We start from the raw sequence: 20,445 nt of genomic DNA on the forward strand, positions 1-20,445 counted from the left end.
TTTGCAGTGTGTGTGATTCTTCCTGTCTGGGTTCAGAGCCTGGGGAGGGCACAGTACCTCGCTTTTGGCTTGCAGTCCACAATAGGATTTTGATATCGTATCTAAAGGAAAGCACAAAGGCACAGTGTGAGTGCTGCAGCTCTCCTTTGTGACATTTTTTTAAGATTTATTTTTATGTGTGCATTTTCTCACTGTGTGTTGGTACCAGCAGAAGCTGGAAGACGGCATCAGATCCCCTAGAACTATAGACTTACAGAATTGTGAGCTGTCAAGTGGTTGCTGAGAAGCGAACTGGGTTCCTCTGCAAGAGCAGCAAGCATTCTTGTACTTTAAAATGTTCCCGGAATTTAAGAACTAGAACACGCATCAACTTGAGACCCCTCCCTTTAATCCTCGGATCCTGGACCTCTACAGTATGACAATCAGAAAGGACATGACCCTTTTCAATTGGGTTAACCATAAAAATTGAGGCAGTTCATTTTGGAGGTCTTAACCCCCAACAAGGGCCCCTCCCCAGGCCTCGAAGCCAAGGATCCTGTTATTGATGCAGAAACCATAAATCAAAATAATGCTGCAAGGGAAAACGCGGGCAAAGAAACCGGCACTTTTCTTGTTTGGTTCCAGCCGGGACAATTTCATTCCGGAACGTTTGTTTCTGTACTTTCGGGTGTCCGGGTACTATTGGGCGTTGCGCTACGGCGGAGGTGGTTGCCAAGGCGACGCCAGGAAAGATGGCTGCTACGTCGTCTTCGGATTCCGACAGCGGGAGAGCTGAGAGGTGAAGTCCCGGGTGCTCACGGCTTCCTTTCCCTCAGATGAGTAGACGGTGCCTTGGTGCCGGGTCCTGGACTTTTGCTTTCGGGCAGCGCTGGAAGTTCTGGAAAGGCCCTTTATAAATCAGTAACTGAAGCCGAAGGCCAAGAGTGTCTGTGTGTATGTGATCGGCAGATCACTCCGGGCGGCAATTGATCCCAGATTCGCCTTTCTCCTTGCTCTCAGTCTTAGGCATCATTTTACTCAGAACTTTCTTCCTTTCCTGTGGGACTCACTTTCCAACTATCCTCTCCTTTCCCTCGCAGCAACGAAGCCAATTCGAAATGGCTGGACGCTCACTACGACCCCATGGCCAACATCCACACTTTCTCCTCCTGCCTGGGTGAGTCTCCAGACCTAGGAACGCCCAGATTCTAGGAGGATGGCAAGATTAGGTAACGGTGAAACCTTTGGGATTCTGATTTACGACCGTCTTGTGTTTTCCAGCTCTGGCAGATTTGCATGGCGATGGGGAGTACAAGGTAAGCAATCAGAAAGTTGAGTGGGGAAAATTCAGAAGTGAGATTCGCGAAGAGGCTCAACATACTCTAGAGCCCATACTAGTACTGAAAAGACACATTTAGTTGGAACTTCTTTCTTTCTTTTAATTAATTATTTATTATTATTTTATGTGCATTGGTGTTTTTCGTGCATGTATGTCTGTGTGAGGGTGTCAGATCCCTTAGAACTGGAGTTACAGACCGTTGTGAGCTACCATGTTGGGTGCTGGGATCCAGGGCAGCCAGACCTCTTAACCGCTGAGACATCTCTCCAACCCCGGTATTTCTTTTGAATTTAGAAAGTGAATATTAATTTTATAACACGATCTGTAGAAATAAAAGAGAAAGCAAAATGTAGATTCATAATACCAAGACATTAAGTCTCTAAGAATTAATTTGGGGGCCAGGAGTGGTGATGCATGCATGCCATTAATAACAGCATTTGTGCAAAAAAGACAGGTGGATCTCTGAGTTTGGGGCTGGCCTGACAAGTTTGAGACCAGCAGAATTACACAGTGGGACAGACCCTGCCTCAAAAAAAAAAAAAAACAAAAAAAAACCAAGCAAACAAAAAACCCATCCCCATCCCAAAACAAAATTAGCAGCAAAGTTAATTTTGAGATTTTTGTTTATTTATTTAGTGTGTGGGAGGGGACATGAAGTGTGGCGGTCAGGTGGCAGCTTTTGAGAGTCCATTCTCTCCCATGTTGGTTCCAGTGATTGAACTCAGGTCATCAGGTTTGGTGGCAAGCACCTTTGCCCACTACAGGCCCCAATCCTTTTTGTCTAAGTGTTATTGCTTAATTTTTTAGCTTATCGTACAAAAAAAAGGGGGGCTTAAAAATGAGAAATGATTCACAAAACTGGTTTGGTTTTTGTTATTTTTGTTTTGTTTTAAGATAAAGTCTCTCAGTGTAGTAGTCTTGGCTGTCTTGGAACTCTCTATGTAGACGAGGTTCCAGGCTGCCCTCAAACTCACAGAGATCCTCTGCCTCCCAAGTGCTGGAATTAAAGACATGCACCACCCTGCCCAATTTCTGTGTGTCATCTTTGAGTAGAGACTATGCTAATAATCTTCTCTATAACATCTAAGTTTTAGTATATGTGCTGTCAAAGTGAGCATACAGACTCAGAGTTCAGATACTGTGACATGACTCTTTGGTGCAAGGGAAAATACCTTGACTGGGAACGGGCGTTAAAGTATCATTGGGTATAGGTGCTCGCTGCTAAGCCTGATGACCTGAGTTCAGTCCTTGGATGCATGGGGTAGAAGGAGAGAACCAACTCTGGTCCTCTGATTTCTGCATATATGCTGTGGCATGGATGTGCCCACACACATATAAACATATGTAATTTAGAATATGAAGGGAGACAAAACTCAGGGAAGTGAGATTTTCCTGTTTCTCAAGAGAGCATAGATTATCAAGAGGCTGGTGATTGTAGAAGCTGATAGTGCTTTTATAGGGGTCCATAGTATTTTTCTCTCTACTTTTCCTTATAATTAGAAATTTTCCTTAGCAAAAACTTGATTTCAGCCACGCTGTGGTGTCACACGCCTTTAATCCCAACACTCAGGAGGCAGAGGCAGGTGGATCTCTGAGTTCAAGGCCAGCGTGGTCTACAGAGTGAGTTCCAGGACAGCCAGGGCTACACAGAGAAACCCTATCTCAAAAACAAACAAAACAAACAAACCAAAATCTTGATTTCAATACAAATATAACATAAATATATTTAGCCTCCTAACAGAGACTATTACAACCGTGTTCAAAGTCCTGGGTTCAGTCCCCACCATCACAAGTAAAAGAAAAGGAATGAATGATGGAGAAACCCCTCATCTGTCACCCTGAGCAGTCACCAGCCTCTATAATTCAGGATTCCATTTGATCTTCCCCAGGTGTCATAGGGTAGCATTCCCATTTTGCAAGAGAGAAACCTGAGTTCAGAACGGCTCATTAGCTTTCCTAAGGGGATACTTCTTCCAAGCCTACAGCAGAACCTTTGTGCATGTGAGGATGGATTAGTAAACACCAACAGAAAGGCTGAGCCTAAGAAAGTCATTGAAGAAATGACCATTATGCTGAATGGCCTCCTCTCCCTGCAGCTGGTGGTGGGAGACCTTGGCCCAGGTGGGCAGCAGCCCCGTCTGAAGGTGCTCAAAGGACCAGCCCTGCTGACAGAAAGCCCTCTGCCCGCCCTGCCGGCCTCTGCTGCCACCTTCCTCATGGAGCAACATGAACCCAGGACGCCAGCCCTAGCGCTGGCTTCAGGACCTTGTGTCTATGTGTATAAGAATCTCAGACCCTACTTCAAGTTCAGCCTGCCCCAGTTACCTCCAAACCCTTTGGAACAAGATCTTTGGAACCAAGCCAAAGAGGTAAGTGACCTAGGCAACAAGATTGCAAAGACAGCAGCTGCTGGATGAGGAGGACCAGACTCAGAAGAGCAGGCTCACAAGCGGGCCGATAGTGGGAGATAGGCCGTGGCCCACCTCTGGCATCAGCGGTGAGATGCTGTGCTTGGCCCCGAGAAATACGTTCCAGGGAGGCACTGAGCCAGGCCCTTTGGAGAGCAGAAACCAGAGAGTCGCTATGCACTAGCCACATCCCCTCCTACCTGTGGGGGAAGGGAAACCGAAGAAGGGAGAGACTCACTATGGAGTGAGTGGGGAATGACCCTGGAGAGTAGGGATCCCTGGGAGAGCAACAGTAAAGAGGATGATGGGCGTGAACATGGTCCTGAGACTGAGTTCAAATCCAGGTCTTGGACTTGGGGTTCATGTCAGGCAGTTGGGAAAAAGCAGAGAGGAAGAAGACCTGCCCCTTGTCTCCAAATATAGACGTAGTAAGACGGTTAAGGACATGGCTGCTTGAGCTCACAGGCTCTCTCTTCTTTCCATGCTGACACAGGACCGGATCGACCCCTTAACCCTGAAGGAGATGCTGGAGGGCATCCGGTGAGGGTCCACTTCCCCACTTTCCATGGCTTCATCCCCAAACTTCCCTGTGACCCCTCACTAAAGCCACCATTTTGGCCACTCTCATTGTAGGGAAAAGGCAGAGGTGCCTTTGTCTGTCCAGTCACTCAGGTAGGAGTCCTGTGGAGGCAGGGCAAAGCGGGCATCTGTGGACTGGCCCCAGGGGCAGCCAGGCCATGGCATGCAGGTGCTAATTCTCTGTGTGTGCAGGTTTCTGCAGCTGGAGCTGAGTGAAATGGAGGCGTTTGTGAACCAGCACAAGTCCAAGGTTATCAAGCGGCAGGTAACGCCCCTTCTCTTTTTGTTGCCCTGTAAAGGTGCATACATTTTTTTAAATTGTGTATGCTCATGTGTGGGCAGGTGTATATGTGTGCATGCATGGGTGTGGAGGCCAGAGGATGACTTCAGGTGATATCCTCAGAAATGCCATCCAGCTCCTTTGATATAAAGTCACTCTTGACATAGCTAGAGCTCACCAGTTAGGCTACACTGGCTGGCCAGGGAGCCCCAGGGGTGCAGCTGTCTCAGCCTCCCCAGTGCTGGTATTACAGGGACATGTCACTATGCTTGGCATCTCTTGCATGGCTTCTGGGGATCAAATTCAGCTCCTACTTGCCAGGCAAGCATTTTACCAACAGAACTATATCCCCACCTCCAAACACTCACACAAAGAGAGAGAGAGAGACCATGCAACATCAGCAGTTAATTCTAACGCTGAACCTGGCCAGTGGCACTCTGCAGATTTCCTTCCAGCCATACTCCGTGTCTAGGGTCTCAAAGCAGGGTGTCTTCTATATTTGCAGTTAACAGGGATGGCTATGAACAGCTGTGACATGATAGTAATTATCAAACTTGTTTTCATTTATTTATTTATTTATTTATTTATTTATTATGTATACAGTGTCCTGCTTACATGTATTCCTGCTGGCCAGTAGAGGGCACCAGATCTCATTACAGATGGTTGTGAGCTACCATGTGGGTGCTGGAAGTTGAATTCAGGTTGTCTGGAAGAGCAGCCAGTGCTCTTAACCTCTGAGCCATCTCTCCAGCCCCAAACTTATTTTCTTAAGAGTAAAGATTGAGCCGGGCGGTGGTGGCGCACGCCTTTAATCCCAGCACTCGGGAGGCAGAGCCAGGCGGATCTCTGTGAGTTCGAGGCCAGCCTGGTCTCCAAAGCGAGTTCCAGGAAAGGCGCAAAGCTACACAGAGAAACCCTGTCTCGAAAAAAAAAAAAAACCAAAAAAAAAAAAAAAAAAAAAAAAAAAAAAAAAAAAAAAAAAAAAAGAGTAAAGATAATAATTCTTATTGCAGAATACTCAGAAAATAAAGAGATATATAAAGATGATTCCACTACCTAGGGACACGCACTTCTTAGCATTTCTGTACATTTCCTTCACAGATTGTTTTTTTATGCTGCTTCTCTTGAGTAACATTTTGCGAACACCATATTTTGAGCCTTAAATAGCCTTTGAGAACTCTTAACATTAATTGTTTGGTTATTTGTGATTTCTTTCATTTGTTTGGTTTGGTTGCTTTTTTTGTTTTTGTTTTTGTATTTTGGTTACAGGGTTTCTCTGTGTGGCCCTAGGTGTCCTGGAACTCACTCTGTAGACTAGGCTGGCCTCAAACTTACAGAGATCTGCCTGCCTCTGCCTCCTGAGTGCTGGGATTGAAGGCATTTGCCACCACTGCCAGCTTGGATCTTCTTTCAAAACATGTTTTTGTTGTTGTTTAATGAGTTTTATTTTGTTTAGTTTTTGAGACAAAGTCTTGCTAGGTTGTTCTGACTGGTCTGGAACTGGGGAACTAGATTTATAAGCCAAGCTCACTTTGAATATGCAGCAATCCTCCTGCCTCTGCTTCACCAGTGCTGGGATTACAGGTATGAGCCACATACTCAGCTCTTAAGTGTGTGGCCATGTTGGTTTTGACTATATGAATAGCTCATAAGTGGTTTAGACAATCCTCATTGGTTTTTGTTTGTTTGTTTGTTTTGGTTTTGTTTTGTTTTGTTTTGGAGACAGGGTTTCTCTATGTCGTTTGGTGCCTGTCCTGGATCTCACCGCCTAGTGACAAAACTCATTATTAAGAATTTAGGTTTGGCTGGGCGGTGGTGGTGCACACCTTTAATCCCAGCACTCGGGAGGCAGAGCTAGGCGGATCTCTGTGAGTTCGAGGCCAGCCTGGTCTACAGAGCAAGATCCAAGACAGGCTCCAAAGCTACAGAGAAAAACCTTGTCTCGAAAAAAACAAAAAGAAAAAGAGAATTTAGGTCTGTTGCAAAAACACTTTTGCGATTAACATTCAGACACGCCTCATGCTTGCTCCTCTTTTGCCCTCTTCCTTCCCTCCTCTGCTCTGGGGGTGTCTGGGGCCACGGTGGAGTCCTTCTGCAGACAGTCATCACCACCATGACCACCCTGAAGAAGAACCTTGCAGATGAGGATGCAGTGTCCTGTCTGGTGCTGGGCACTGAGAACAAGGAGCTCCTAGTGCTTGACTCTGAGGCCTTCACCATTTTGACCAAGGTCAGTGTCAGGACAAGGTCAGGCTGCATCCTCCTCCTCGTTCTCTCAGTCGTGGGTAGTATCCATCCACTGAAGGAAAGCGAGAGCTCACTACTACTAGGTCTAGTACAAAAGCTTTAGCGTGGATCCTTCTGGATGTTCTCACGTGTGGCGTGGTTATCTAGCTTGATTCAAACATTCTAATTTTATACAGAGTTTCATGATTGCTGCTGTGGTAAAATACCCTGATCAGGAGCGACTTGGGGAAGAAAGGGTTTGATTGAATTACAACTCCAGGGTCCAGTTTATCACTTCAGGGAACTCAAGCAGCTGGCCGCTTGACATCCACAGTCTAGGGCAGAGACAAAGGAATACGCCCATGGAGTCTGCTTGCCTGTGCTTAATCTTCAGCTGGCTTTCTTCACTCAGACAGTTCAGAGCCTGACCAGTGAATTCAAGGTGTGCCTTGCCACCTCAATTAACAGTCAAGACAATTGCCCACGGGCCAACCTGATATAGGTAGTTCCTCAATTGAAACTCCTCACGGATTTTGTTAAGGTGATGTTGAGTATAAGCAGTACAGAGATAAACAGGCTTGTGTGCAGAATCCAACAATTTGTTCTTTCACATTACCATGTGATGTCAGTGTCTCCCTGTGTTTACAAAACCACATCAATCTTTTTGTCTTATCCTTGGCTTTTTTTGTTTTTGTTTTCGTTTTTGTTTCTCAGTGTAGTCCAGGATAGCCTTAAACTTGTGATCCTCCTGCCTCCACCTCCCGAGTGTTGGTATTATGGTGTATCACACCACTCCCAGCTTCATATCAGCCCTTTTAAAGGCCCCATACAGCCATTCTCTATGTAGATGCACATGTGAATACATATATAGATGTATGTACCTTGCAACATGTTGTCCACTTGAAAGTTTTTCATTAGTAATGCTGCTACAGCGGTCTTCCATGTTCAAACAAAGTAGACAAATTTTGTGTCTACTTAGGTAATTCTGATGCTTCGCTGGAGGCGGCAGAGTTCAGCCACATGGTATAGACTTAAAGCTGTGGCCAGAAGGAAGTGAACGAAGCTATTAGGATTTTCATCAAGAATTAACACTTTCTTCCAACTATGATCAGTATGTTTGGAGCCTTTTCTCTGCAGATGAGCCTGCCCAGTGTCCCAGTCTTCCTGGAGGTTTCTGGTCAGTTTGATGTGGAGTTCCGGCTGACTGCTGCCTGCCGAAATGGGAGCATCTATATCCTGAGAAGGTAGCCACAGTTGTGGCCTCAGAGACCTGGTGGTTTCAGAGGCTTACAAGATGATCAGGGGGTTTGGGGGATGACTTTGGGATTGAAAAGATAGAAGAATTCGTAAAGGAGGTTGAACTGGTGAGAGTAGAGGGGAGGAGGAGGGTGGCAAAGTGAGAGCCTGGCACAATGGTTGTAATACACAACAGTACAATCAGAGGTGGAGGAAACAGATACAATCCCTTGCGCTTGTTATATTGGTGGGGTTTTTTTTTTGTGTTTTTGTTTTGTCTTCTTTTTGTTTTTGTCTTTTCAAGACAGGGTTTCTCCATATAGTTTTGGACCCTTTCCTGGAACTCACTGTGTAGCCCAGGCTGGCCTCAAACTCACAGAGATCCACCTGGCTCTGCCTCCCAAGTGCTGGGATTAAAGGCGTGCGCCACCACTGCCCAGCTCCAGACAGTCTTTTAATCTAAGACATTTATTGAGCATCTACTATGCATTTAGCAGTGTCCAGAGTGTTGGAGGTGATGGAATGCTGTAAACACAGTTCCTGCCTTCCTGGGGAGGACAGGCATCACAGCTATTGCAAGTTAGATGGGTGCTTACTGAGGAGCAGTGGAGCCTCCGTGGGAAGAAACATCATCTGTGGGGGTGACTTGAAGGGCCGTGCACCTGTAGTCAGTCCCAACATTTGGAAGGCTAAGAAAGGAGAATTCCTAGAGCCCAGGAATCTGCAACGGCCTTGGAGCAGAGCCCAGAAGCCAGTGGAGACCCACAGTCATTAGATGGCCTGAAGAAAAGTGGGTCGGAGCCTGGGGTAATTTCTGGAAAAGGAACTTACATATGTAAATACCTACGTAGATGTATTTACCTTAGTCACTTGGTGGCCACGTGACTTTCATTAGTAATGCTGCTACAGTGGTCTTCCACGTTCAAACAAAGTAGATGGACTTTGTATGTCTATTTAAATAATTCTGATGCTTCGCTGGAGGCGGCAGAGTTCAGCCACATGGTATAGACTTAAAGCTGTGGCCAGAAGGAAGTGAATGAAGCTATTAGGGTTTTCATCAAGAATTAACACTTTCTTCTGGAAAAGGAAAACTAAAATGGAGAGACTGGAAAACTAAAGATCCTTTTCTGATAAACCAGTAAACTTCCCAGGTCTAATAGCATTGGCTAGACTGCTCTAAGGAAAATGTATTCTCAACTCTGAAATCCCAGCTGTTAGACTTGTCACCATTGTGAAGGGCAGGAGGGCAGCGTAGGAAAACACCTGGTGTTATCCAAGGTCACACATCTACAAAGTGGGAGTTGGAGAAATAATCCCATCATCTGCTCAGGACCAGGGGTGCTTTCAGGCTAATCTGGGAGTGCTTAGAAGGGATGGGTCAGCCGGGAGCTAGAGGCAAGGCTCCTCTGGGCAGAGATTGTGTGTTTATTCCACAGAGACTCCAAACACCCCAAGTATTGCATCGAGTTGAGTGCCCAGCCTGTGGGGCTGGTCCGGGTACACAAGACCCTGGTGGTGGGCAGCACCCAGGAGAGTCTGCATGGCTTCACCCACAAGGTGTGGTCTCTGGCAAGCCCCCACCCCTCCACACCATCTGCCCTGTGAGCCCAGAGCTCTCCCTTCCCTTCTGCTCCGGCTGCCCTTTCTTTCCACTTGAAGCCCTGAACTCCCTGCAGACACACTGGCTGTTCCTTGCTAGGGTAAGAAGCTGTGGACAGTGCAGATGCCTGCAGCCATCCTGACCATGAACCTCCTGGAGCAGCGTTCCCGGGGCCTGCAAGCTGTCATGGCTGCCCTGGCCAATGGGGAAGTCCGCATTTACCGTGACAAGGCCCTGCTTAACGTCATCCATGCCCCTGTGAGCACTCCTCCAGCGCTGCTGCAGGCTCTTCTTACCCCAGCCCTTTTTCCCTTTCATAATTTTTATTTATGTATGTAATTGATCTCATTCACCCACATTCCCCTTTTAACTCCCCACTCCCTGATACTCTTTTCCCCAACTTTCACGTCTTTTTTTTTTTTTTTTAACCTACTTGCTTTACTTAGGACTGTTGGCTTGTGTATGGGGTGAGTGTATTTACTGACCCATGACCGACTTACCGGTGGCTACACCCCTGAAGAAAATGACTCCCTACCTCCAGCAGCCATGGACTTCCAATAGCTCCTTAGCTTGGGTGGGGCCTCGTCCGCCCCTCCCCCATCCATCTGGCCCTGCTTCTTCACTGCCTCTCCTGACCCCGTAGGGACAAGTCTCAGAGACACTGGTTGAACCCATCATGATGTGTACAGTTGCCACAGGAGAGGTGGCAAATCAGTTTGCCCAGTGGGTGAATGTCAGGAGCACTCTAGACCAGGAACAGCATGAACAAAGGCTGAGGGGCATAAAAGTTCTTTTTTTTTTTTGAGACAGGGTCTAGCTGACCTGGAACTCACTCTGTGGACCAAGTTGGCCACTAACTCACAGAGTTCTCCGTGCCTTTGCCTCCTGAGTGCTGGGATTAAAAAGCTGTGCCACTATGCCCTGCTCTTTATTATTATTATTAAAATATAATTATATCATTTTTCCTTTCCTCCCTCAAACTCTTCTAATGTACCCATCCTCCTTGCTCCCTCTCAAAATTGTGGCCTCTCTTAGGCCAGGCGGTGGTGGCACATGCCTTTAATCCTAGCACTTGGGAAGCAGAGGTAGGCAGATCTCTGTGAGTTCAAGGCCAGCCTGGTTTATAGATTGAGATCCAGGACAGGCACCAAAACTACACAGAGAAACCCTGTCTCGAAAACAAACAAAAAAATTGTGGCCTGTCTTTTTTTTTTTTTCAAGACAGGGTTTCTCTGTGTAGTTTTGGTGCCTGTCCTGGATCTCAATCTATAAACCAGGCTGGCCTTGAACTCACAGAGATCTGCCTGCCTCTGCCTCCCGAGTTCTGAAATTAAAGGCATGCACCACTGCCACCCAGCTTGGCCTCTCTTTCTTTAGTTGTTATTATTTTACACACACACTTATTATCTGATCAGTTCATTTTAGTATGTATATGAGTTCAGAGCTGACTACTTGGTATTGGATAACAAGTTAGAATCTTTTTTAATTAAAATAATTTTGTGTGTATGGCTGTTTGCCTGCATGCATGTCTGTGCACCGTGAGTTCATAGTTCCCATGGAGGCCAGAAGAGGACATAGGATCCCTTCAATCTGGAGTTACAGGCCACCGTGTGGATGCTGGGAATTAACGTGGGTCCTCTGGTAAAGCAGCCAGTGCCTTTAACTGCTAAGCCAGCTCTCCAGTTCCAGTTCCAGGGCTCTTTTCACACACACACACACACACACACATTCCATGTGAGCATGTGCCAGGGTGAGCTTGTGGGGACAAGAGGACAAGTTACAGGGATGAGCCCTCCTTCCCCCATGGGTTCCTGGGATTGAACGCAGGTTGTCAGATCTGCACAGTAAGTGCTCTTACCCTCTGACCCATCTCACCAGCCCCGTGTGAACATTTCCTAATGCAAGATTCTAAGTGGTTGTATGAGCACGACATAAAATCTGAAGGCAGTGCTTGGGCCTGATGTACTGGGAGGGTAGGGGGTTAGGAGAATACAGGAGAAAACTGGGGAAGGTAGATTGGAGTCTGATGTGGAGGATCTTAAATATCCTGCCAAGAGGAGCGAAAGCCACTGGAGGGTTGTGGTTTTGAAAGGCAGTAGAGACAGCCAAGGACACAATGGAGACACAGACTAGATGGCCCAAGAGATTGATTAGAAGACCACTCCAAAAAGGGCTAGGGGTGTTTCATGTGGAGCTTAGCAGGGCCGGTGAGGTTGGAAGGGAGATGGATAATCCAAGAAATATTTCCAAGGCAGCATTGCCACAGCTTCTCTTCACATCTCACCCATTTTTACTTTGATCTGGGCTCTCCCCTCCGGCCATCTTGCTCTCCTTCTCAAGCTGTTTTCCCAGGTAAAATCTGGTTTCTCCACATAGGATGCAGTAACCAGCCTTTGCTTTGGCCGATATGGGCGAGAGGACAACACCCTCATCATGACTACTCGAGGTGAGAACTCTGGGAAGGACGGGGTGGGCCTGGGGTGAAGAGATGAGATTCTGGGGGGAAGGAGGAGGGCTGTGGATAGAAACAGGTGGAAAGCCAGGCCTGCGCACATGTTCTGTGTAAGGTTGGATCAGCTTATCAGCAGTTGGATATTTCTGCCTAGGAGCTAATCCTGGTCAGGCCGGTGCCTCTCCAGCTTACCCAGCACCCTCAGCATCCACCATAGTGCCAAGAACATCACAGTACTTCATAAACAGCTACTAAAGAAATGAATGAATTGGTGATAGGAGAGTGCTGGAAGCCACATGTGCTGTCACACAGCTGTAATAGCAGCACCTGGGAAAGTGGAGGCAGGTGGATCAGGTGGTCAAGGTCATGTTTTAACACAGAGGGAAGTTCAAGGCTTTCCTAAGCTACATGGGTCCCTTCCTCAGGAGAAAAAAGACAGACTTGAGATATTTCATTCCTTCTAGAAAGTGAATCTTGTAAGAAAGACAAGACATGTATGGACATGAATGTAATTGTTTTGAGAAGAATGGGAATGTGGGGTAGGACAGGGGAATGGATATGTTTCTCTTGCCCACTTCTCAGGTGGTGGCCTTATCATCAAGATCCTGAAGCGTACAGCAGTGTTTGTGGAAGGGACAGGTGAGATGGGCCCACCACTAGCACAGACCACAAAACTCAACGTGCCCCGGAAGACCCGGCTGTATGTGGACCAGACCCTGCGAGAGCGGGAAGCCGGCACGGGTAAGACTCCTGGAAGAACACAGAGACTCCCACTGGGGGCCTTGAGAATGGGAGAGACCTCAGCCAACAGGGAAGGTCAGAGGTATAGCCGTCAGGTAACAAACCGATCCTCACAGCAGAGGGTGCTGTTAGTGAGAGTCGGGACCCTTGGCATTCAGAGGCAGCAGTTACTTCCAGATGCAGGAATTCTCGAGAGAAAAGGAGAATTCACCAGCGTTCTTGTTGTTAAGTTTTCCTGCTCACCCATTCATTCGTTACCTATGATGATACCAGGCAGCTCAGTCCGGCTAACTTCATGTTGGGTGCTAGATGCTTTCTTCCAAGGGCTGCTGGAGCACAAACAAAGGAGTGAAAAATATTGCTGGGCATGATGATAGCACACACCTTTAATCCCAGCACTTGGGAGGCAGAGACAGTAGATCTCTATGAGTCTGAGATCAGGGAGAGTTACATAGTGAGACCTTGTCTCAAAAACAAACCAAACAGCCAGGTGGTGGTGGTGCACACCTTTAATCTCAGCACTTGAGAGGCAGAGGCAGGTGGATCTCTGTGAGTTCAAGGCCAGCCTGGTCTACAAAGCGAGTTCCAAGACAGCCAGGACTGTTAGACAGAGAAACTCTGTCATGAAAAACCAAAAAACAAACAAGCAAACCAAACCAAACAAAATACAACTAAATATGTATGTAAATGTATAAAGTGTCAAAAAATCAGTAGGGAGTTAAGTTCTATAAGGTGACTAGATATAAAAGTCTCAAAGTCTCTTAATCTTGGGCTGGAGAGCTGGCTCAGCAGTTAAGAGCACTGGCTGCTCTTCCAGAGGACCCAGGTTTGATTCCCAGCACCCACTTGGCCACTTCCAACTATCTTGAGGCCTTCTTCAGTGGATCTGATGCCCTCTTCTGGCCTTTACAGGCACTGCACTCACATGCACATACCCACATGTAGGCACACTCATACACATTAAAAATAAATGAATAAAAATTGAAAAACTTGGATGCTTTTTATATGTACCAATAATCTCTGACTGGCAAATATGACAGGAAAAAGTCTATTCACAATAGCAAAGAGATCCCTAGAAATAAATATAATGAAAACATGTACAAAGGCTAGTAAAGGAAATTATAAAACTATCTTCATGATGGATGTGGTGGCACACACTTATAATCCTATCACTTGGGAGGTGGAAGGTGGGATATCAAGTTCATGATCAGCTACATAGTGAGACCTTGACTAAAAAACAAGAAACAACAGGAAAAACAAACAAACAAACAAATCAGCGCCAGAGCGATTAGAGTGGGGGCTGTGGTTCTAGAGGTGGATTTGAAGAGGGGTCATATGCATTTGGCAAATGGTTAGGGGTAAGGGATGAACCAAGGGGACTTGGGGACTGGTACAGTGGGTGGGACAGGTGCAGTGAGCCAGTCAGGGTGAGGCTGGTTTCCATTATGTTGAACTTGGTGTGGATGGGACCTCAGATGAAGATGACCATGAGGCAGTTCAAAGCTGAGGCAGGCTTGGGCACCCACAAGCTGCTAGGGACACACCACACAACAATGTCTACACATATGGAGCTTGACATGTGGCTATGGGAACAGGTTTAAATCCTTAAGGAGCTAGAAGCTGATGTTCTTAGGGGTGGCCAGAGTCAGAGCAGGTCCTATATTATCCAGAGAACAAGATGGTAGGTGAGAAGACCAAGGTCAAGACCAGCCTTGAAACAGGGAACACCAGCCTTGAAGGCTGGACAGAAGGTACCAGAGATGGAGACCAAGATAAGGAGGAAATAGGGTATGGTCCACAACATCCAGTATGGCACGGCACTCCTTATCCCTATATTCCCAGCTTCTGCAGGCCTTGCCTGCCTATCATGTCTTCCTTCTCCTTTCTTCTCACGTGATCTGAACAAGCGTACTCTCCCCTCCCACTGCTCCATTCAGCCTTCATGTTTCCCTCTGCAGCCATGCACCGAACCTTCCAGACAGACCTCTACCTGCTGCGCCTGCGGGCTGCCAGAGCCTATGTGCAGGCCCTGGAGTCCAGCCTGAGCCCCATGTCAACCACAGCTCGGGAGCCACTCAAGCTGCATGCTGTGGTAAGCACCCAGGGATAGGGACAGTAGGGGTGAGTGGGTCCTCCTGCTGCGCAGGTAAGCACCCAGGGGTAGGGACAGTAGGGGCAGGGGCGAGTGGGTCCTCCTGCTGCACAGGTAAGCACCCAGAGGTAGGGACAGTAGGGGCAGGGGCGAGTGGGTCCTCCTGCTGCACAGGTAAGCACCCAGGGGTAGGGACAGTAGGGGCAGGGGCGAGTGGGTCCTCCTGCTGCACAGGTAAGCACCCAGGGGTAGGGACAGTAGGGGCAGGGGCGAGTGGGTCCTCCTGCTGCACAGGTAAGCACCCAGGGGTAGGGACAGTAGGGGCAGGGGCGAGTGGGTCCTCCTGCTGCACAGGTAAGCACCCAGAGCCAATGCCAAGCCCTGTGCTCCCTTCTCGCCTCCCCACAGATGGAGAGACTGAGGCCCTGTCCTCCTGAGAGGGCTGCTCTTACCTCCTGTACTCCTCCTCAGAAGGGCTGCTCAGTCTTCTGTTCTGTCCCGCCTGTGGCTGGCTCCAGAGGGAGACGTAGTCCCCTGTTCCATGCTGTACCTCAGACAAACCCCCCGGGCTGGAGTGGGGTATAAGCACGTAGTCGTTACAGTGGGACATTTCTCCCAGGTATCTGGAAGGATTCTTCTGGCCACAGTTCAAGGGAGAGAGTGATTTCTGTTGGCATGGGCAACCTGGGAATAGGACTGCCTGGTACAGGGAAGGGTCACCTTGACCTGACCCTACATGCCCTGAGCATGTATACACACACACACACACACACACACACACACACACACACACACACACAGACATACACACACACATACACACACACACACACACAGACATACACACAGACATACACATGCAAATACACCACACATACACACACACACACACACACACACACACACACACACACACACACACAAGAGCAACCTCAAGGCCCACGGAGCCCCAGTTCTCAGTGAGCCTGAGTGTTGCTGAGTGTGGTCAGAGCCTCCGTGTTCCAGTTGCTCCTTTTCTTCCCCGACTCCCCAGACAGGGTTTCTCTGTGTAGCACTGGCTGTCCTAGAACTCACTCTGTAGACCAGGCTGGCCTTGAACTCAGAGATCTGCCTGCCTCTGCCTCCTGAGTGCTGGGATAAAGGCGTGTGCCACCACGCCTACTTTCATTTTTTTTCTTTTCTGAAGAAAGAGGCTGGATACAGAAAAAGTTACAGAGCCACTTAGAATGGGGTGTGGGCTGGCGTTTAAATCATTGAGCCACCGGGATGAGAGTAGGCCGTCAGGCCCTGGGGTCAGCGATGAGCACAGCTGCAGCCCCAAGCCAACTTTACCCACAACTCCTTGAGTAGCCTCCATCAAGACCTTCCCTGATCTGTGCCTTTGCCATCCTGTACACCTCTGGGCTTCCGTGCCCTTTAAGAAGCAGATGCACAGCCGGGCAGTGGTGGCACATGCCTTTAATCTCAGCACTGGGAGGCAGAGCCAGGCGGATCTCTGTGAGTTCGAGGCCAGCCTGGTCTACAGAGTGAAATCCAGGACAGCCACCAAAACTACACAGAGAAACCCTGTCTTGAAAAAAAACAAAAACAAAAACAAAAAGAAAAAGAAGCAGATGCACAGGGCTGGAAAAGGGTGGCTTGAGGGCATTGATGGGGAAGCAGCAGGCAAGGTAGTGGTATTCAGTGTCAAGGCCAGTGCGTCCTAAGGGCATCTCCATCTACTCTTTCCACAGGTTCAAGGCCTGGGCCCCACCTTTAAGCTCACACTTCACCTACAGAATACCTCAACAGCTCGGCCCGTCCTGGGGCTGCAGATCTGCTTCCTGTACAATGAGGCACTCTATGCCCTGCCCCGGGCCTTCTTCAAGGTACTGGATCTCCATGTTGACATGGCTCCAGAAGTCAGGGCTGGGGCTGATGAGGTGCCCCTAACGGTTAGGTTGAGGTAAGGGAGTGGCCAGCAGACCAACACAAGCCAGAGGCCAGACTGGTCTCCTACCTCCACTGCCTTTTTCCCAGCCAGAGAGACCCCAGGGAGCCACATAGAGGAGCTGGGAAAGAGCAGAGTGAGTTCTTCCTCTGCCCCCACCCCACCCGCCCCATGCTGCTGGGGAGGGTAGGGAGCTCCAGAACTCATGCTGCCCAGCTGTTCCTGCTAAAAGAACAGAGGAGCCACCCTCTGCCCCAGTCACTACAGAAGCACAGGGCTGGGATTCCTCCAGGGCTCAAGGTGTCCTCAAGTTGGGAGAAGCATAAACCAAGACTCTTGAATAGGGAGGAATGAACCCTGGCCTTGGTAGCTGTCAAGGGGTCTAGGTTTAACCAGGCACCCGTGGGCCCCAGCCATGCACTTACCCTCCCGTCACCATGTCCCCTGGATATGGCTTGTCATCCCTGCCCAGGCTGAAGGGTCCTGAGATATAGCAGAGAGGACAGGCACAAATGCTTTGAAGGCTAGTTTATTTCTGTCCCTCAAACATAGGTCCCTTTGCTGGTGCCAGGACTCAGCTACCCACTGGAGACCTTTGTGGAGAGTCTCAGTAGCAAGGGCATCTCAGACATGATCAAGGTAGGTTACCCTTCTGTATTTCAGAGAGCCTCGTGGGACTCTGGGGAGGACAGTATGATGGGGGTGGACAGGACTCTGGGGCTCTGGGCCGCGGTGGGATATGTCAGCACAGCAGATAGGCTGGTAGCCTATCGTTTGAGCCAGCACCAAAGAAGATTTGCTGTTAGCAAAGAGGAGAGGTAAGGTGTGTGCCCCCTTCGCCATGTCTTCTCCTCCCTAGGTGCTGGTGCTCCGGGAAGGCCAGAGTGCACCCCTGTTGAGTGCCCACATCAACATGCCTGTGAGTGAGGGGCTGGCAGCTACCTGAGCCCTGGGCCAGCATTCAAGCCTCCACAGAATGGAGTCAGCCAGATCCAGCGACTTCCAGTGTCCCCAGGCCACGCCCCCACACAGCGATGTAGTGAGCTTCCTGTTTGTCTCTGAAACAGTCCCTGCTCTCCACCTTTGCCACTGGGCCTGAGCCACAAGACAGGGAGTGCTCAGAATCAGCTCCTCCTCCCTCAGACTCCTCCTGAGCACTGTCCCACAATTCTTGCTGCCTACCAGCCTCCCCAGCTTTTTAAAGAAATCTCGCCGGGTTCCAGGAAGAGATCTGAGGTGATAAGTGAGCACAGGCCCAGACCTTCCTTCCTCCCACTCACCTGTTTCAGATCAAGGCCACAATTGTTCAAGGGCTTGGCCTGGGAATTCAGCTGAGACTGAGCCTCCTGCGGCCCTTTAAGGTTTTAGGGACATTGGCTTCTGCCAGCTTAGCTTGCAGGCACACGTGCTAAGCTTCCTCAGATGAATGAGGGGCTCCATTTTCTACCTTGCAGTCCAGGAGACACAGGGCTCTGTCCACAAGTCTTAGACTAGCCACAAAGATTGCCAGAGGAGGTGGTGCAGGGGATAGAGGGGATCCATGTGAGGAGCTCGAGGTCCCAGCCCCAGCCAGAGCTCCCACATAGCAGCTGCTGCTGACCAGAAGCTCATGTCCAGAGACATTGTTCCTGAAATGGAACACCAAGCTAGATAGCAGAACCAGGAGTAGTATTTCTGGGACCTGGGAAGTGGTCCAAGAGGCAGATGCCTATAAGTACCTGTCAGGATGCACTTAGGCCCAGGCCCAAGATGGTCCAGAGGGTGGGATGTTTTCTGTGCAGTGGCCAGAGTATTCCTGAGGTCACTGAAAAGTACACATGAGTGGTATGAGTGAGGCTCAAGATGACATGAAGATGTGTGTGTGTAGATCCCAAGTGGCAGCCAACCCTGGCCCTCCTCAAGGACCATTCTGAAGCACTTGAGAACCAGGAGTCCTACTCCATGGAAACCAGCGTTTTCTCCTGTCTGACCAGGTTCAGCCTGGTGTGTGGCACACAGCTCAGGCCTGCCTCCTGCTTCCACCTCCTCTCCAGTAGAAAAAAAAAAAGAATTTGACTGGATTAATTCTAAACTGCTTTCAACTCTCAACACCATCAGGGCTTGGCAGCTCCTCGGGAAGAAGGGAAGAATTGGCCCAATAAGTGATACTAACAAGCTTTTGCCCACAAGACCAATGGCTCCAAGCTGGCTACCACTGCCCAGTAACAGCTTCTGAGCCCACTTGGGGACTAGGGTAACACTGCCACCTTGACCCTTCACTGGGGGCCAGGCTAAGAGACAGTGAGCCTAGACCAAAGAAACAGCCCATCCCCTCACAGACAGACTGCCTGAGCATGGATGGCAAAGGGTGCCTTGCTGTATCAGCCAGTAGAGACACAGCTGGAGCAAGCAGGTCTAATGGAGACGGAAAGATGAGGGGAAGGGAGTGTTGCTGTCACTCAGAGATCCCAGCCTAACCTGCAGAACTTGGCAGGGGTGGAAAGTCTGCTCAAGACGGTGATGGGCCCCTTGTCAGGGGGATTATGCGAGTGAGGCTGTTACGACAAGGCTAGATTGTGTATTTGGTCAGATACCGTTCCAGTCCCTTTCACCCCAGTCAAGCTGTGAAATCAGAACAAAAATATTTCATGTGCACTCTCTCCATACCTATTCAAAGCTGAGAATTAACCATTTTTGAGCTTTCAGATGTTTTCATGGAATTGGTACCTGCTTTTTTTCCATTGCTTAGTTTTCTAATATACCATTGAAAATTTCCCCATCCAACCTCAGTTCTTTCCTCAGGACACCTCCCTCATACCTTGCTTCTATGTAGACTCCTATAAGTTCCTTATAGGAACCCCCTTTTCCCTTATCCAGGGCTAGACCCTGTCTTCCTTCTTATTCTGCCCTCATGTGGTAAAGCATAGTCATGAGGAGCTTCTTTTTTTTTTTTTTTTTTTGGTTTTTCGAGACAGGGTTTCTCTGTGTAGCTTTGCTCCTTTCCTGGAACTCGCTTTGGAGACCAGGCTGGCCTCGAACTCACAGAGATCCGCCTGGCTCTGCCTCCCGAGTGCTGGGATTAAAGTCGTGCGCCACCACCGCCCGGCTGAGGAGCTTCTTTTTAAGACCCGTTCTAATGTTGCTTGTTTGGACATTGCTGTCTTCAGCTCACACGTTTAATAGTTCGGGTAGTAAATGAAAGCTGGAAATCGTTTTCCTGTAGACAAAGCTCCCGTAGCCTCTGGCTTCTGTGCTGTTTCTACTGGTCCTGATTGTTGCTTTGTGAGGTGGGGATAGATGAGCATTCCGTCCTAGGGCTGTCCTGTTCTCTCTGGAGCTCCAGTTAAGCCCAACATCTGATAAAGGGGTCATTCCTGAGAGGACTAGATTGATCCCGATTTTCTTCTCTCTTCTTTCATGGTCATTGTTTGCTTTTTTTTCTGGGACTGAAAATTTTGTGGGCTTTTAAGTTTCAAGCTGTTTTTCTTAGTTCTCAACTCCTCTGTTCAGTCCTCATGGTATCCTTTTCAAAGATGTATTTAATCGTTGCATTTATTTGTGTGTGTATAGCCTAATAACATCTAATTTAAAAAACTCATACTGA

General features: G+C 48.6%; 1 protein-coding gene and 1 long non-coding RNA gene across 3 annotated transcripts; both read left to right on the forward strand.

The window, feature by feature from the left end:
* The first annotated feature begins 647 nt into the window (after positions 1 to 647).
* Positions 648 to 20,439, forward strand: Bbs1 (Bardet-Biedl syndrome 1). 2 transcript variants are annotated; one of them, XM_052714436.1, is made up of 17 exons: positions 648 to 778; positions 1,080 to 1,156; positions 1,261 to 1,295; positions 3,415 to 3,687; positions 4,220 to 4,266; positions 4,360 to 4,398; positions 4,498 to 4,570; positions 6,684 to 6,815; positions 7,949 to 8,055; positions 9,484 to 9,604; positions 9,747 to 9,905; positions 12,024 to 12,093; positions 12,682 to 12,840; positions 14,799 to 14,932; positions 16,666 to 16,800; positions 17,415 to 17,501; positions 17,722 to 20,439. In XM_052714436.1, the coding sequence occupies exons 1-17, from the start codon at positions 732 to 734 to the stop codon at positions 17,806 to 17,808; spliced, it is 1,782 nt and encodes a 593-aa protein (XP_052570396.1). In that variant the 5' UTR covers positions 648 to 731; the 3' UTR covers positions 17,809 to 20,439. The 2 variants fall into 2 exon arrangements, with proteins under 2 accessions (XP_052570396.1, XP_052570397.1); XM_052714437.1 differs by lacking the exon at positions 4,360 to 4,398.
* On the forward strand, positions 9,912 to 11,153 carry LOC128095465 (uncharacterized). The gene is made up of 2 exons (XR_008213253.1): positions 9,912 to 10,732; positions 10,946 to 11,153. It is a non-coding gene; the product is annotated as an uncharacterized LOC128095465 (long non-coding RNA).
* Positions 20,440 to 20,445: the final 6 nt, after the last annotated feature.

The sequence above is a fragment of the Peromyscus californicus genome, unplaced genomic scaffold (assembly GCF_007827085.1).
Source record: "Peromyscus californicus insignis strain IS unplaced genomic scaffold, ASM782708v3 Scaffold_4__1_contigs__length_199733344, whole genome shotgun sequence".
Lineage (NCBI taxonomy): Eukaryota > Metazoa > Chordata > Mammalia > Rodentia > Cricetidae > Peromyscus > Peromyscus californicus.

Bases quoted from the DNA above. Each gene is read 5' to 3' on its own strand.
- Bbs1 (XM_052714436.1), top strand. From the start codon at position 732: ATGGCTGCTACGTCGTCTTCGGATTCCGACAGCGGGAGAGCTGAGAG. The intron at 1,157-1,260 runs GTGAGTCTCCAG...TGTGTTTTCCAG, and splicing joins CACTTTCTCCTCCTGCCTGG to CTCTGGCAGATTTGCATGGC. The intron at 8,056-9,483 runs GTAGCCACAGTT...TTTATTCCACAG, and splicing joins AGCATCTATATCCTGAGAAG to AGACTCCAAACACCCCAAGT.